At 40.7% G+C, this 19,001-nt stretch overlaps 1 protein-coding gene across 1 annotated transcript; it reads right to left on the bottom strand.

Annotated features, from left to right (window-relative positions):
• Positions 1-251: 251 nt before the first annotated feature.
• LOC135510749 (inhibitor of growth protein 2-like) lies at positions 252-17,441 on the bottom strand. The gene is made up of 2 exons (XM_064931922.1): positions 17,157-17,441; positions 252-1,852 (listed from the first exon to the last, which is right to left on the bottom strand). Exons 1-2 carry the CDS (start codon positions 17,296-17,298, stop codon positions 1,146-1,148), a joined length of 849 nt encoding a protein of 282 aa, XP_064787994.1. The 5' UTR covers positions 17,299-17,441; the 3' UTR covers positions 252-1,145.
• Positions 17,442-19,001: the final 1,560 nt, after the last annotated feature.

The raw sequence follows: 19,001 nt of genomic DNA on the forward strand, positions 1-19,001 counted from the left end.
CCTCAGCCCTGCCCTCAGGCCGACATCACAATCACAGGGGATCACCACAGTAACCAGGAAGGACTACTTGTTCAGAGGGTCCAGTCGTAGCGAGGATGAACACATAGGACAGTCAGACGCATGTAGGAGTAGTTCGTTTTTGGGAACTTTATCTCTGTGATACTCATGTTATTTATGAGTATCTTGACTTACTGAAACACTTCAGTTTAACAATATGACCTGATAAGCAGAAGAATGAAAGGTAAAATGTATATTTCAAGTCAAATTTTATTGGTCAAATACACTTATTTAGCAGATGTTATTGCGGGTGTAGTGAAACAGATATAAAAGTAATAAATTGGTTCCCCTCTCGCCGGTATAACTTTGTTTTAATGGATATACAGAAATGGTGGGGGTGGGATTACACATTTGACAGAATACGTAGACTGTCTCCACAAATATGAAATCCCATTCCAGAAAGACCATCACTTTTTAGCAAATTGGAGTGCTGCACCTGTGGATGGTCAATTGAAATGACAGTTGGGAAATCATAAAATGACCTGAAATCCCAACTCAGATGAACACCTCACAGAAACAGCGTAAACTACCCCTCTGTCAGCCATACAAAATAAAACATTGCACATTCTATTTAGCCCCGTCTGGTACAGTGATTCATGAAGCGAGACACACGATTTGGAACAGACTTATTTTAAAAACACATAATTAAGTAAAAGCTTACTCAACTAAGAAAATGGGCCAAACATAATCTATACATTTTTACAAAAAGGACATAATTCATTCAGATACATGATATCAAATCAACATTTCCAAATGGGCTAGTAAGCCAAAATTTGCTTCTCGAGTTACTCAATACACTTGTTAGAACGGAAGTTAAGTAACACACATTACAGACAGAAGATGGCAGCTTAGGCTGAGGATCCTTACAGTCAACATCGGACTTCGCAAAACAAAATTTAGGCTTCAGTGTGAGTCGCCAGTATTGGTCAAGTCTTTTACTCAGAGTAAGCGCTGATGGAAATACTGTTCTGATTGCTCTCAGAACTTGACATTTCATCATCCCTTGAATGAATCACTTCGATAAACTCCACCCTCAGTTCAACAATGTTCCGAGAGGAAAGGGACAACGGACGGAGGACTTGTACCTACTACCTGGACCTCCGGTCCTTTTTGTTCTTGTCCAGGTTTTTGTCCATAGTCTTTTCGTTGTCCCCTCTGCACTTGGGACAGAACCACTTCCCCTTGGGCTTGTAGGTGAGCCCCACGCAGGAGAAGTGGAACCACTCGATGGGGCACGCGTCGTTATCGCAGCCGATCATCTCGCCGTATGACACCTGCTCGCACAGGCAGTAGGTGGGCTCGTTGGGGTCGATGGTGAACTCCACAGGTGAGGCGTCGCGCTCCTGCTTGGCCTTGCGCTTCTTCTTCTTGGCCGACTTGGACCTTTTCTCCCGCGGCTGCAGGGGCTGCTCATCCGCCGGGTCGTCAATCACCGCTCCATTCCCTGAGGCGTGGTTGGAGTCACGGCTCTCACTGTTGCGCTGGCGTCTCGGCCGGCGGGCCGAGGAACGCTCAGCAGGGGTGGACACCGCCGCCTCCTGGACAGAACTGGAGCGCCGCTCGGTGACGACCCGCTCACTGGTCTCGCTGGGCTCTTGGAGGCAGAGGGAGTCCATCTGGCGGGAGCGGTTCTCTACCAGCTCAGTCATCTGGGTAACCACATGGATCTTCTCGTCGCCGAGCTCCTGGCTACTGATGAGGGCCCGCTGCAGCTGAATCTGAAGCCTCTTACGCTGTGCCGCATCCTGCTCGCCCTGGTAACGCTCATAGCCATCGTCAACCTCCTTCAGGACCTCTGCAAAGCACACAGAATGAGAAAATAGTTGTTAGGATGGGTGTATCCTGCATTTGTTTTAGTTACTGAGTAGAATAATCATGAGGGATTAAATAATATCTGACACTGTCAGTCAGGGCAGGGAAAATGTAAGTGCTGATTAAGGACCCTGGTAGGAACAGGGAAAAATGCATGAGAAATTTGGTGAGCACAATTTTATGCATGTCTAAAATAGCTGCTGAAAACTCTGGGAGCACTGAAAATCACCTATTAGCAATCTGACAAATGAGTAATGAGCTGGAAAATGTGTGCCAGTGTCCTAGCTAGCTGGTGTTGTAGTTATTGTTACATATACAGATATGACACTATTGAAAGACAGGTATACATTAGACCACAAGAGGAAGATACACTTAGTGCATTTGTCATTCTGGTAAAAACAGGAAACCAAGGAATAACAGACGTAATGGCCAAAGCCATAAAATGCATAAATGTTTAGGGTAAAATGCATTGTCTATTGTATAGGACAGGAAACCAAAGCAAGGCCATGAGTGCATAGGACAGCTGGACATACCGAGGTCAGAGGGACACACAAAGGAGGGGGGGGGTCAGCCAAATGACCAACGGATGGACTATGGACATATATTTTTATGACAGGAAGAGAAGAGACACAGTCTGCAAGTCCTAATAAGGACAGACATAAAGAACACACCAAGCTAAACATAAGGGGCCCATAGCATAAGATGGACATGTATTATTTTTGGGACATGAAGACGTCCTGCCACTTATAACTTAAGTGAAAGCAGATATGGGCATTATTAGGCGTGAACAAGCAGGATGCACAGATTGGGATATAATGGTGGCAGATGGACTGAGGGAAGTAACTTAATTTGCATGTGGGGTGGACTCATGTTGTATGTGTATAAATACAGAGGCAGTGCTCTGGAAAAGTGTGTTCCGCAGACCATCTCGGCTTCTGATATGTTTGTATTAAAAGCCTATATTGAATTCACAAGTTCTTGTAAGTGTTATATTTTGTAACGATTCTCCACGACAGAACTTGGCGAGCTTGCCAGGAGAGACAGGGACCACGAAGTGACGTTCCGGGCTGATGACGGTTTCTTTGGACAATCTTGCAAACAAAGGCGGCCGCCTAACTATAAAAAGGTAAGCATGTTCTTACATAGTTAAAATGTTTGTATAGATTGCTTCAGAGATCCTGTCTCAGCGAGAGGGGCATCACATAGGTTTTTCTTTAAAATTTCCTAAAAATCCAGCAAAAGCTAAAGAACTTTTGAATTCAATGAATTGCATGCATGTGTGAATTTGGGGTTGTTTTAAATGTAAATGTATGTGCGCATGTGTAGGGACTAAGTGAATAGGGGTTGTGAACCTTGCTGGAGTCAGGCATTTAGCGGAGGGGGCTTGCACTCGTTCTGGTCGGACCGTTCGAACGGACCCACGTGTCTGGGTTGATTGGGGGGAGTTGTTCCGTCTGATTTTGCTTGGCCGGGCTCGACTGTCTCAGGATCTGTTTTGGGATGTGCGTAAACACAACCTGAGCGGGCGACTTGTGTCGAGTGTGTGATTCGGACTGCCCCTCTCGTTGAACCATTCATTTGGGGACCTTGTGTGGGCTCACTAGTGTGGCTGTTCGCACTCTCTGGCTGAGCTGCTTGGTCCGGTGTGGGGCTGCTGCTGCCTGATCATATGGTCAAAAGAAATCAATAAGTAGTTTTAAAAATCCTGTAATACCGCTTCAATAAAGTTAGTAGTAGGCCTGAATGGACAGGTTACTTATGAATAGAGCTCTAAAAGAATAGAGCTCTGCATAAATAAGTAGTTAGAAAGTCCACGAATACCACCCTTTAAAAAAGATTAGAAAAGGGGTCTGCTTGGGTGGTGTATTCACGGTTACCGCCTTTAGAAGAGAGAGAGAGGGACTGCTCAGGTGAATAGATAGGGAGCGGAAGAATTCTGACCCGATTTGGCTGGGTTCAACTGCAAAATAAATCCTATAGAAAGTTTCTGGCTTATGTTGAGGAAGCGAAATAAGTTTAGAAACTATAGATCGTTTTAGGTAAAACGAAGGGTGTGTGTGAACAAATGTGAATAAAGAAACTGAATGAATGGAAATAAAATGCATTAATGAGAATTCTGTGGTGAAAGGAAGAAGAACAGGTTGTGTGCGTGTCGTGCCAGAGGAGGTCCAGAGGAGGGACGGCGAAGTCTTTCTGTGACAGGCAGGGTAATAAATTAAGGGGAGGCACTCTTAACGATCGCTAGACAAAGGGAACGAAATAGATAAACATTGGGCTAAATGTAAAAATAAGGATAAAACATTGACGTGATAATGTGTTAAAAAGAGGTATTAAACAAGGCACAGATAGTATATAACGGATGCGAAGTAGGAAGAAAGTTTGTATATTTTTAAATTCTAAAATATACTACGTGGTTCAAATAAATCTAGGCGGTCTAGAATAAAGTGACAAAACTGCATGAGAGACACCAAAATAGAAGTCTAGAACACATTAAAAATATCACGAGGTGTATAATACGATGGGAATGTTTAGGAAAAAATTAAGTGGCATAGGAAACAAAAGGACTGTTTCTCCCCAGCATACAGAGATAGCGGAATTTAAAAAAGCCATGGAGTCGCTGAAGGAAGCGCACGGGAATTTTACCAAATTCGGCTTGAATATGAAAGAGCAAACTGGATAATAGAGGACAACATTACCCGGTAAACAGGATAAATAAAATAAACAATTCAGGGAGACAATTAGGAATTGGAACAATTACATAAAACCATAATAAGAAGCTCAATTTACCAGCGTTCAGATGTCAACATTCTATCATCAGAAAATACATTACGATGGGGACAGATAGGACTCTGCTCGCCCTTGCAGACGTGCGAGTGGTTAGCAGAGCTATAGAAAATCTATTGTAGGTGTGGAGCTAACAAGTATGGGGAAAATGAGTGTAAGATGACACTGGAACTTAGTGCGGTAGCAGGAAATGCCGCTATACAAGAGTTTGCACTTTTATCAAAAAGAGAAACAACTAATGCTTCAACATCTGCATTGCTTGCTGTTTGGAGTTTTAGGCTGGGTTTCTGTACAGCACTTTGAGATATCAGCTGATGTACGAAGGGCTATATAAATAAATACATTTGATTTTAACTAATCGTTTTGAGGTTAGTAAGAATGGAATTTTCACCTGGCGGTGTATAGTCTCTGATCGATCAATGAGTGGTTCATAGAGATCACAGTTATATGTGATGAAAGACGTATTAGATCACGTTTTACCTGACTTCTAGTAAAGTACCGATGGGATTTACTAATAGTCCCACGTGGTATCATTTTGCATTGAAACAATAGTTTGTGGTGATAAAATACGTGGATAATTTGTTATTAGCGTCAAAAGATGGAAAATAAACATATGAGAAATCACCACTTTGGTAAAATTAGTTGGAGGAAAAGCAAAATGTAACATTGGTGTTTTCAATTTCTACAGATAAGATACAGATAACCAACCAGGAAGAAACTATGCGTTTTGTGGCATGGCTAAAACTTTTATGAATGACCAAAAAGTAAAAGGGGATTTTAATTGCGTTCGACATTCAATACCGTTATTCTCTGAAACTGCTAAGACACTTATAGAATAAAATCAATATATAAGTAATACTATTGGCTTGCTGATTAAAAGGTAACATTGTGAATGTTAACGAAATGTACATTTCGTTTCCAGAAAAAAAGGAGTTTAATTTTCTCTGGTCAAAATGACATTGGAGACTGCGGTACTGGGGAAAGCAGTTAAGAGATATTCGGCCACTTTAAAAAGTCAAAGTATCTGGATAAGGCTATAAACGGAGTTCCGGAAAAGTGTACAATCACTTTGAAATTCTATTATTTCCTTGGGAAAATGAAGAGTTGTAATATTAAATTGACTAGACCACTTATTTTTTGATTTAACATGGGTTCATAGGAGAAATTATCAGTTCCCTGGGGTTATGGTCTTTGGGTACAAATGCACTTTGTTCATTCTGCATATAAAAGGGAAATATATGTTAACACGGGATGACAGTTACTCCAAATGGTTAATTGGAGTGGGGGTCTCTGCGAGGGTTGTGTTGATAACTTGTAACTCGTCTGAGAGATCGCCAGTAGAATAAGGGAGTTATCATGGAAGGTGACATCAGAATGCTTTAATGCATGGGAGAGATTATCACCACAACAAGTGTGTGTGAAACTCAAACCTACCCTACTGGCTGAATAGTGAGGGACAACTGTGTCAACATGCGGGAATGATATGTGCTGGGAGAAGAAAGACTAAAGGGGAATGCGTTACTGACTTTTTATTACTAGGCCACTCATGACAGAAAAACAGAGGCAAAAGGGTGTATTGTAAAATAGATATTACTGGTACTAAAAGTTTAGTATAAATGTTAATTAGTGAAGGGATGATGTGTCAAATTTAAGTTAAAGTAAGGACTGTTATCCTGAATATTGGGTTGGACAATTTATGAACAGCGTTTAGTTATTTTTTTTAAATTTATTTTACCTTTATTTAACCAGGCAAGTCAGTTAAGAACAAATTCTTATTTTCAATGATGGCCTGGGAACAGTGGGTTAACTGCCTGTTCAGGGGCAGAACGACAGATTTGTACCTTGTCAGCTCGGGGGTTTGAACTCGCAACCTTCCGGTTAGTAGTACAACGCTCTAACCACTAGGCTACCCTGCCGCCCCAGGACTGTTTAAATTTACTAGGTCTAGGGAAGCTCTGGAAACTAATCCCGAGACAGGGTGACAGAATTTACAGAACATTAGATTAAACATTTTTGTTTTATGGCATTGTAAATGCTACATTGGAATGATATAAGTAATTGAATAAGAGGTATAGTCTGTTGTGCGATAACAACCAAGTATGAAGAAGAAAGAGACCAACATAACATGGGCATAGAATGAAATGGATGGACGTTTTCCCCAGGTTTAATTACATTACCAATAGTGGTAATTTATTGCAAATATGCAGTTATTATTATTTACTTTTCTATTTTTTCTTGTTTGGTCAATTTATTTTTGTTTTGAGGAAAATAAGTGTGCATATTGTTCCTGAGGAGAGATTGACTAAAAATGATTTGAGAATGTTTAAGTATGTATCAAAATATGGAAGGAAATTAGGAGTAGTGATTTACGTGTTAGAAAAGAAAAAAATTATCTACCAAATATGCATATCCTAGCCTCTGGGCCTGAGTAACAGTATATATACATACATATTCTTTCATTTTTTTCCCTCACTTTTTTTTTGAGGGGGGGGTGTTATAATACCATTTTTGCTATTATGTATATAGTTATTCATTTCAAAATGTATACCTTCACCAATTTGGCCACTTGGGTACATTTGGGCTACTTGTGTGGGACACCTGGGTGACTTCATGAAAATGTCATGTAGCACACTCATTTTGGAAGTTATCATTCTGAAACTTTGCACAAGTACTGTTTCCCTCATATTTTTCACTGAAATTGTCCCCATAATCCTATCTGAATTTTTGTTTTATCTTGTTAATTTGAAATATGATACAAAAATAAAAAATGTGTTATATTCTCCTACATTCAAGTCACATGTACACAAACTGTTTTCTTTCAAAATGGTACCAATATGCATATCCTTGGTTCTGTGCCTGAGCTACAGGCTGTTAGATTTGGGTAAGGTCTTCAGGCAGAAATTGCACAAAGTAGGGGGGGAGCTGTAATTAAGGAAATAGCTTTCTCGATTTCATTGATGATCAGATACCTCAGTTGTGACTGTTTCTGTTGAGCTCAACTTTTACAGCTGATAGTCTAAGTTTGGGACAGTCCTAAAGTTCTAACCTCTTAACAATAGTATATATATAAATCAAAACGTCTCTGGCTGCAGCATGTGCACATTCAATGTCATGCTCTGTTGTGGTATTAAAATATTCTGCGTGTCTCCAGTCACGTAAAACGACGTAGAATTGCATGAAATGCATTTATAAAAAGGATCATTCTTGGAACGCAAATAAGATAGTCATTATAATAAAAACACTACATGAATATCTTTTCACCCCTACCATGGTCAGCGACTGTATCCTTCTTTGCCAAGGCTGGTCTGTCCTAGGAGTGAGGATAACGGTAGGCATGTTCTCTGCTATTTTTGTGTTATTATTTGGGGTATATGGGAGGGTCACTTGTCTTTTTTACAAGCGTTCAGGGAGGGTCGGGTAAAAATGTATTTTACTTTAGGGAAGGCCATCTATTTTTATTTCAGAAGTCCGATTTTCTCCAGGTATCCCTCATCACAAATAACACAGTCCCTAACTTAAATGACTCATGGGGAATGACAGTTGAACTAAGTGTAACAGTATAATTTTGGACCGTCCCCTCGCCCAAACCCGGGCGCGAACCAGGGACCCTCTGCACACATCAACAACAGTCACCCACGAAGCATCGTTACCCATCGCTCCACAAAAGCCGCGGCCCTTGCAGAGCAAGAGGACTGCTAACTAAGCTAGCCGTTTCACATCCGTTACATAAGCACATCAGAACCCAACAAATAAACTTGTTTTACTCCAATGTGTGTAAACAAAATAAAATGTAAACAAATACTATAGCCTCAAAAACATGGTTAAAACTATAATTGTGATAGAGATGGTCAATCCATGCATCCATAGCGTCTATGAGTTTGATAGTGATTACATTTCTCCAGCCCCATCCCTTAGCTTTTTAACAAGCAAGGTGTGGGGAGGCAGATTTTTATGGTTTCTACTACTGATTTAACAATCCCTTGAAAATAGCACCTAGTTGTCAATGGTTTTAGTGGAGCTGGGGATCTCCTTGCCCCACAGCAGCCAAATCGATTGCTCGGCACCGTATTTTGACGTTTTATTGAACGACCGACTCACGTAATAAAAGGAATTCCCCTCGACCACACACACAAATTGGGGAAAACCAACATTATTTGACATTGACTCCTGCTGTAAAAGAGACAACTTTTGTCGATGTTTAGTTATACAGAACTAACAAAACATGCCGAAAAGCTGCTGTGTTTGTTGTGCAATAGCAAAAATCCCGACCTACAATTCACAATGCTCCCACATAAGGAAACAGAGCCAGCGAGAAGAGTCTTGTGGCTTCAGACTATTCGGCATGGGAGAGTGGGGAATGTAGGGAATCCAAGGAGGCTATATGTAGCTGTGTGTGGATCACATTTAAATCACAGGCAATACATTTAACTTGTTTGGTATTGTCCGTTTAATGCCACTCACTACTTGTCGCTGTATAATCCATTTGTGTTGTTGCTGGTCTTGGCTAGCTTAATGTTACGTCAGAAGCTAGCTAGCACTCACGTGAAAAGGGGGATGTGGGAAGCCCTAAAATGTTTTTCTAAGTAGTGAGAACACTCAGGAGCAAGCAATGTTGAAAATAAACCTTAAAACATGTACTTAAATCTAGTTGTCATTGACTAAAACAAGCAGACAAGAAAATTGTAAAAATGTAACGTTATTGCTGCTAGCCAATTGGGTAAACTAGGTTACCTTATCTCAGGTTGTTCTAATACCCGATTCAAGAAGTGACAAAACTTTCGGGTGGGTATAATTTGTGGAACGTTCCAACAGGAAACCGTTCCAAAAACTTCGTAAATAACAAGGTTTCCAACAAGCAACGCATACAGAGTCGTATAACAGTAGAATGAGATACCGGGTAGGGAGCGAGCTATGTAATTACGTTTTTCACTCACCACGTTTATTCGGAAAAAATGTCTCTTCGTTCTAGCAGCCTTCACCATTTCTCATTCGTTGTTTTAGTTATTATTTCCGGTGTTCCTGCATTTGCGGGTGAACTCTGTTGCGCCTCAATTGGGGAATCGCTGTGGTTGAAATGGAACTAATGACTGCAAGTCCCAGTATTTTATTAGCTAGGTGGCTTGTACACAATTGTGACCGATGATACTGTATATACCTACTCGTACTACAGAAGCATGCATTATATTTTGCCAAGTTCTCTCTGTGTTAATCCTTTCCCCCCCAAATATAGCAGGTAACTTGTGTCTATGTCGATGTTGTTGAGTTCATCTTGCCTAGTTAAAGAAAATAAATTAGAACATTTAAAATATATACTTTGACCTATTTCAGTTAACCCTATAGATGCTTGATTCACTACACCTGCTTTTGAATAACTTTCCAGTCGTTTTTGCTTTACATTCCGACTTTTGAACGTCTGTTTATTGGACATATATATTAGTGTCTAATAAAAAATAGCAACTTATATAAAGCAGTTTCTTTACAACATTCAAGTTTACATCGCCACATTTTTAAAGAAATTAATATTTTTTACTCCATACAGTTTCCCTGGCACCCAAAAGTACTTTATGCATTTGAATGCTAAGCCGGACAGGAAAATGGTCCAATTCACACACTTATCAAGAGAACATCCCTACTGCCTCTGATCTAGCGGACTCACTAAACACATGCTTCGTTTGTAAATTATGGCTATTTCATAATTAAAAATACAAGAGAATTGTGCTGTCTGGTTTCCTGTTGGCTTTTGCAGACAAGGATAATATATTGTTACTCCACGACATAGTATGTTATCACAACTCTATTAAAAGGACATTCTATACAAGGTGTCACTTCAGTCCTATTTGATGGGAACTACCCCCTACCCCCCAACAAACCTCAAGTTAGCTCTTTCACGCCAACAAAAGGCAGAATCAAAAATGGCTCTCTAAAAAAATACTCTCTTCAGATTTGAACTCTCAAGCTCTGGCTTGGGGAGCAAATGCCATAACCACTACTCTACCAGAGACTATATGTTAAGGGGTACTTCAAAATGCACACATCAAAGACAACATTTCAGAGGTTATAGAATGGTGTGGGGGCTTGTACTTCTTGGGTCCACCAACCGTTCCTCAATCTTCTTTTGATGACTACAAACAGAGATTATGGATCTTCAAAACCTACATTATAGGATGGATGTGTTTAGGAACGGGGGACGAAATTCGAAGGAGGCGTATTTCCAATTACCAACAAATAGACCCTTGAAATGTTATTCCAAAATCTTAATATTGGAACTTTGTCCCTTCATTTGCCTACTACTGTCTATAACCTATCATAACACGTGGGTTTTTTCTTGGGGACAAGTTATCGGAACGCTTTTGAATGGTCTACAAAGCATGCCCCCAGGTCAAAGTTGGCTTTTGCAGACAAGGATAATATATTGCTACTCCACGACATAGTATGTTATCACAACTCTATTAAAAAGGACATTCTATACAAGGTGTCACTTCAGACCTTGAGGTAGTGTAGAGGCAATCTGGGAGACGGAGGGGGGTTGCTCATTGGCTATACTTCCCTTCCGCCACACGTGGTAGAGTTGACAATGATAGCGGAGGGTGTTAGACCTTTCTAGTTCAATGACCAGCACAGAAAATAATCATTTTCCTGATGGTAGCACGCTGGTCTATTCAAAATTGCTAAACCTTTCCCTGCACAATGGCAAAATGGCCACAATTGAAATGTAAATAATTCAACAATTTCAATTTCTCTCCACCATCAAGAGGGGGGAGGACACAACAATGCTCTACCAGCGAGGTGGGTATCCCCCAAACCAAATATTGGTTAGGGACCCCAAAAGCCATGTTAAGATCCAAATGAACAACATAACATGGACAGAGGGGGACCTGGGACTTCATCCACAAATCATGTCACAGTAATTGCTGATCTAGGATGTGTCTATAATCTTATTCTTGTTGTAAACTGCAAAACTGATCCGAGAGGGACACTCCTACTCTGAGACACTTGATACGTAAGGCCCCAGGTTAGATTGAATGTTTACACTTGGCCCCTGGGGTTGAGTGGGGTCATGTGGGTATCAAACTTCATGCTAATGAATTTACCTGGAGTAGGAGTAATGAGTTATTGCTGATGTGGACGAGGCAGAGGCTCAAGTGTTTCCACTGTACAAGATATCTGTGGAATGGTTACAGAATTTACAGGTGAGAGGTCAAAAGTATATTATATGCAAATAACATGATTGGGTTGTGTAGCTTGACAGTAGTGGCTCACTCAATCTTTATATATATCCCTCCTTTTGTCCTCCCTAGAAGTCATCACTGATTAGAAATGACTAGACAGGTTAAAGCCATGTAGTGGAGCCCTTGGTTTCACCTACCCATTCCTGTCTAAGCAATGATTACTTCAAGGAGGGAGGAAGGAGTTGCTCAGTAATTTGTATCAAACATTTCAGTTCTCCCAAAGTGCCCCCTTTCAATTCTCTGCATAAACAGGAAATATGGTGGATACTCCTTTTGGGCCATGCATACGGCAATCTAATGCTTTTACATTTATGGCGAATAGTGAATCATATGTACGCCCTTCAGGAGAAGGGAGTGTTTGATGTCATTACACTAAATTGAAATATTGATCATCATAAGTGATGTCTTACAGACATCCCACCAAATGATGTTAAATATATTTCAAAAGGACAAATTAAGAAAGACTACAAATGAAATGCATCACCCACATATGAAACATATTCAATGTCTACCTGAACAAATATAGCAATGTGCAGAATAAATTAGCAGTTTCAATTGTCATTGATTGTCTTTTCCCCTCATCCCAAATCACATGTCATGTCTACATCAAGTAGCACCTTTGCATCTAACTGCACCATAGGTCAGCGCACATGGGACAAGTGAGAGGGAAATTGTTTTTACACGCTAGATCAAACAATGAAAGTTCAGCAGGATGTCATCCAGAATGTGGAAATTTAAGGCCCTTTGCAAGGGGTCAAAGGTCACAATAGGGCAGAATGGAAAGTATCACCAATAAGCAGAGACTGGATGTATAATTAGTGTATTTGTATAGTGTTCTGCATATATACAGAAAGAACCTGGTTAATTTTTCACCCGTTAGTTGGAATTTCTCTACCCCACACTGTCAGATCGTCAAGTTGTAGGTCATGAATGTATTTGACAGGACAGTTGTGGTTAGCTATTGGGCAACTTTCACCAAAATTGAGAAATGTGTTGTTCTTGTGTATATGTAAGACTTAAAGCATAATAAATGCAAAAGTAACTACATGTTTTCTGGTAGGGTCCACTACATCATAGGCCCTGTCCGGGGGAATCATAGGCCCTGTCCGGGGGAATCATAGGCCCTGTCCGGGGGAATCATAGGCCATGGCTACAGTGTCTCCCTACGCCTCGTATCTCAGCCTCCAGTTTTATGCTGCAAAAGTTTGTGTCAGAGGGCTAGGGTCAATCTGTTATATCTGGAGTATTTCTCCTGTCTCATGCACCCTGCAATTCTCTCTCCCTCTCCCTCCCCTCCCAGAGGACCTGAGCCCTGGAACCATGCCTCAGGACTTCCTGGCCTGATGACAACAACAACCTCTCCCTCAATGTGAGCAAGACAAAGGGACTGATCATGGACTTTCGGTAAAGGAGGGCCGAACAGGCCCCCATTAACATCGACAGGGCTGAAGTGGAGTGAGTCGAGAGTTCCAAGTTCCTTGGTGTCCACATCACCAACAAACTATCATGGTTGAAACACACACAGTTGTGAAGAGGGCACGACAAAACATTTCCCCCTCAGGAGGCTGACAATATTTAGCATGGATCCCCAGATCCTCAAAAAGTTCAACAGCTGCACCATCGAGAGCATCCTGAGAGGTTGTATAACTGCCTGGTACGGCAACTGCTGGGCATCTGGCCATAAGGCGCTACAGAGGGTAGTGCGTACGGCCCAAAGCTTCCTGACATTAAGGACCTATATATTAAGCGTTGTCACAGGAAGGGCCAAAAAAAAAATAGTCAAAGAGCCCCCACCCCCCCAGTGTTTTTACACTGCTGCTACTCACTTAATTATAAATGCAAAGTCACTTTACAAATGACCTCAACTAACCTGTACCCCCACACATTGACTCGGTACCCCATTTATATAGCCTCGTTATTGTTATGTAATTGTCTTGTGTTCCTTTTGGATTTATTACATTTTTGGACTTTAGTTTACTTAGGAAACAATTTCTTAACTCTATTTCTTGACCTGCATTGTTGGGTTTGGGCTTGTAAGTAAGACCTTTACGGTAAGGTCCACAGCTGTTGTATTCGGCGCATGTGACAAATAAAATTTGATTTGGCTTGGTTTTTGCCCTGGCATGCACTGTCAACTGTGGCACCTTATATAGACAGGTGTGTCTTTCCAAATCATGCCAAATCAATTGAATTTACCATAGCTGTACTCCAATGAAGTTGTAGAAACAGCTCAAGGATGATCAATGGAAACAGGATGCACCTGAGCTCAATTTGAGACTCATTGCAAAGGGGAAGAATCATTATGTAAATAAGGTATTTCTGTTTTTTAATTTGTAAATCATTTGCTAAAATGTATAAACCCAATATTCACTTTGTGATCATAGGGTATTGAGGGAAATATTAATGTAATCGATTTTAGAATAAGGTTGGAAGGTTATAGCATGTGAAAAAGAAAAAGGACTCTGCATGTGAAATAGTACAAGGGTTCGATCTCTCTGGTAGTGGTTATGGCGTTTGCCCCCAAACCAGAGTTTGCGAGTTCAAGTCTGAAGAGATTATTTTTTAGAGAGATATTTTTGATTCTGCCTTTTGTTGGCATGAAAGAGCTAACTTGAGGTTTGTTGGGGGGTAGTTCCCATCAAATAGAAGGACTGAAGTGACACCTTGTATATAATGTCCTTTTAATAGAGTTGTGATAACATACTATGTCGTGGAGTAACAATATATTATCCTTGTCTGCAAAAGCCAACAGCAAACCAGACAGCACAATTCTCTTGTATTTTTAATTATGAAATAGCCATGGGAACGCTCAGACATAATTTACAAACGAAGCATGTGTTTAGTGAGTCCGCTAGATCAGAGGCAGTAGGGATGTTCTAAGTGTGTGAATTGGACCATTTTCCTGTCCGGCTTAGCATTCAAATGCATAAAGTACTTTTGGGTGCCAGGGAAACTGTATGGAGTAAAAAATATTAATTTCTTTAAAAATGTGGCAATGTAAACTTGAATGTTGTAAATAAACAGTAAAATGACAGATACAAAAAAAGAAGATAAACAGAATGTAGTGGAGTAGTTTTAAATACATTTTGTTAAGTAATTTACACTACTGGACTTGAAAGGAACACCGGTACCCCATGTATATAGCCTTGCTATTTTTATTTTACTGCTGATCTTTTAATTATTTGTTACTTTTATTTCTTATTTTTTTACTTAACCAACAATTTAGTTGTAAGACAAAAGTGTTAAGGGCTTCATTTCAGCATTTCACTGTAAGGTCTACACATGTAGTATTTGGCGCATGTGACAAATACAATTTGATTTGTTCCACATGAAAAACATGTGAACCTGGTGTGACATTATTGAAGCTGTGCTGACACCTAGTGGACATTAAGAATATCTACACTACATACATACACACACACACACACTTTAACCTTAACACAGATGGGATGGTTTACATAAGTTGCTATTTTTTAATTAGACACTAATATATATGTCCAATAAACAGACGTTCAAAAGTCGGAATGTAAAGCAAAAACGAGTGGAAAGTTATTCAAAAGCAGGTGTAGTGAATCAAGCATATTGGGGTTAACTGAAATAGGTCAAAGTATATATTTTAAATGTTCTAATTTATTTTATATCTTTATTTAACTAGGCAAGATGAACTCAACAACATCGACACAAGTTACCTGCTATATTTGGGGAAAAGGATTAACACAGAGAGAACTTGGCAAAATAAAAAGCATGTTTCTGTAGTGGATGTCAGAAGGTGAATTCACCAATTTGTAAGTCGCTCTGGATAAGAGCGTCTGCTAAATGACTTAAATGTAAATGTAGTACGAGTAGGTATATACAGTATCATCGGTAACAATTGTGTACAAGCCACCTAGCTAATAAAATACTGGGGCTTGCGGTCATTAGTTCCATTTCAACCACAGCGATTCCCCAATTGAGGCGCAACAGAGTTCACCCGCAAATGCAGGAACACCGGAAATAATAACTAAAACAACGAATGAGAAATGGTGGAGGCTACTAGAACGAAGAGACATTTTTTCCGAATAAACGTGGTGAGTGAAAAACGTAAATTTACATACCGGGTAGGGAGCGAGTTATCGCATTCTACTGTTATACGACTCTGTATGCGTTGCTTGTTGGCAACCTTGTTATTTACGAAGTTTTTGGAAGGGATTCCTGTTGGAACGTTCCACAAATTATACCCACCAAACTTTCCGCCTGAACAGGCAACGTCTATCTGCACACTGCGGTTACTTATATGCCGCGCCCACTGCCATTGAGGCTGCCAGCGCTGTCTCTGGCCCACAATCCAGCACCGTGGGTGGTAGTAATGCACCAACATTGGATGCCAACTGCCGAAAAAACACCACCAAAGGATGCTGCTAGTTTGCTTGGGGACAACGGTAGTGTCCTCCACACCCACCTGCCGAACACTGCTTTCCCACAGTTTTGTTAACATTACAGCAGCTAGCTATTGTTGCCAACCCAACCTTCGTAAAGGCACTAGAGTGGGCTGGGATTACTTTAGACATAAGGTTTGCAGTGTAGTTAAGTTTTTAATCCGATTTTTAGAGCGAAATAATACAAATAGCCAGGTTTAGCCAGTGTGTTCTAGAAAGTGGCCCGATGCGAGATGGGTGACGCTTCAAGAAAAATCCCAGTCCGAGAGAAATTCACAGTTGTCGTGAATGCACCGGTTTCGGAAATCACGGAGTCCTAGTTGTTTTGAACGCGGCACAAATACTACCAAAATTCTCGTACATGGCACATTTTCATCACCAGCGTTAGAGCGAATTGCAACAACGACCGTTTCGTTTTTTTCTTTCTGTTAACGTTACTGTTATACTACGAATTGTATATTTGCTAGTAGGCAACATTATCAACAACAAGTAAACATCCCTTGAAAAATAAACAAAAACGAATGCAGATAACAGGTTTACCAACTCGAAAGAAAGCCGTTAAACGCCACAACACCTCTCTTGTCAAAATGGCTGATCCTCTGTAGCTATATCAAGCCAACTCGGACCTGACACCGGGACATGTTGGGGATAACAAATTGAAGGCATACATCGTACTCGAAAGACTAAACTATCTATATTTCAGCACACAAAACACTTGCTTTCAATGCTAGCTAGTATGTGGAATATTAACGTTAGCTAAAGTGGATCGGGAATTTGTCAATCCAGCACACCCTGTTTTGTAATTTTATCGTCAAACTCGCAAATATAAGCACTAAAACAACGAGAGGAAAAACAATACCTTGATACTTTGAGTCAATTTCTCGCAGCAGAGAGACGTTTCTTTGTATATCCAAAGGCATGGACTCAACACATTCCAAATAATCCTCCACATAGCTGACCAGTTGTGACTTTTCCACGTTTGGATAGTGATGACCTAACATTGTTCCACCGATGCATTGATACAATCACGAAAACTTGTATATGGTTTCTAATGGTTTTCTTGCACCAGTATTGTTGCATACTATATTCACTGGTCAGTTCACTTCAAACAGAACTGCATACAGTGCGCATGAGCACGGTGTATTCCTTTTATGGCAATGCACAGCGTTTTCGCATTTTACTTGACAGGGGGATTGGCCATTTTTATTTCCAGCGTTTGGATTGGCTATGAATAAAATAAAGGCCACCTTTATTTTTATGAACTTTTCCCGGGAAAGTAAACCACTATTTTGGTCGACCGGTAAAATAGTTGTTCACTCCAGACGTGCCAAGTGTCACTTCTGGAGGAAACCTGGCACCATCCCTAAGGTAAAGCATGATGGTGCATCATGCTGTGGAGATGTTTTTCAGTGGCAGGGACTGGGAGACTAGACAGGATTGAGGAAAAGATGAATGGAGCAAAGTACAGAGGGATCCTTGATGAAAACCTGCTCCTGAGCGCTCAGCACCTCAGACTGGGGTGGTTCACCTTCCAACAGGACAACAACCCTAAGCACACAGCCAAGACAATGCAGGAATGGCTTCGGGACAAGTCTCTGAATGTCCTTGAGTGGCGCAGCCAGAGCCCGGACTTGAACCTGATCGAACATCTCTGGAGAGACCTGAAAATAGCTGTGCAGCGATGCTCCCCATCCAACCTGACAGCTTGAGAGGATCTGCAGAGAAGAATGGGAGAAACTCCCCAAATAAAGGTGTGCCAAGCTTGTAGCGTCATACCCAAGAAGATTTGAGGCTGTAATCGCCAAAGGTGCTTCAACAAAGTACAAAGTACATCTTTCAAAACAAGATATTCAATGTCTGGCAGGAAACCCCAAAAGCAATCATTAAAATCAAATAGAATTGTATTGGTCACATGCGCCAAATACAACAGGTGTAGACTTTACCATGAAATGTTTAGTTATGAGCCCATTACCAACAGTGCAGATTTAAAAAGTAAGACAAATATTTGCTAAATAAAAAAGGAAATAGTAACACAATAAAAACAATAACGAGACTATATACAATGAGTACCAGTACCGAGTCAATGTGCAGGGGTACGAGGTAATTGTGGTAATACAGTATGATCATGTGGGTAGGGGTAAAAGTGACTAAGCAATCAGGATATATAATAAACAGAGTGGCAGCAGTGTATGTGAATGTGTGTGGCGTCAATATGCATGTGTGTGTGTGAGCGTATGTAGTGTGTCATTGTAGTATGCGTGAATGTGTGGGTAGAGTCTATTGAGTGTGCATAGACCCAGTGCAAGGGAGTTCGTGCAAAACAATTAAGATAAATAAATATCAAATCGGGTCAATATAAATTGTCCGGGTAGCCATTTGGTTAACTGTTCAGCAGTCTTATGGCTTGGGGGTAGAAGCTGTTCAGGTAACTTTTGTTCACAGACTTGGCACTCCGGTACCTCTTGCAGTGCGGTAGCTGAGAAAACACTCTATGACTTGGTTGGATAGAGTCTTTGAAAATTTCTTGGGCAGGGCTCTTTCAGCCCTGTTCCTGGAGAGCTACTGTCCTGTAGAATTTCACTCCAACCCTAATCGAGCGCACCTGATTCTATCAGTTAACTGGTTTACAAGCTGAATCAGGTTAGTTACAGTTGGAGTGACAGCTACAGGGGGTAGCTTTCCAGGAACACGGTTGGAGACCCAT

Source organism: Oncorhynchus masou, chromosome 23 (genome assembly GCF_036934945.1).
Source record: "Oncorhynchus masou masou isolate Uvic2021 chromosome 23, UVic_Omas_1.1, whole genome shotgun sequence".
Taxonomy (NCBI): Eukaryota; Metazoa; Chordata; class Actinopteri; order Salmoniformes; family Salmonidae; genus Oncorhynchus; species Oncorhynchus masou.

What these genes read in the sequence shown, in the direction of transcription:
- LOC135510749 (XM_064931922.1), bottom strand. Translation starts at nt 17,298, where the DNA reads ATGTTAGGTCATCACTATCCAAACGTGGAAAAGTCACAACTGGTCAGC. An exon ending in AATTGACTCAAAGTATCAAG is followed by an intron (nt 1,853 to 17,156) that starts GTATTGTTTTTC and finishes TGTGCTTTGCAG; the next exon opens with AGGTCCTGAAGGAGGTTGAC.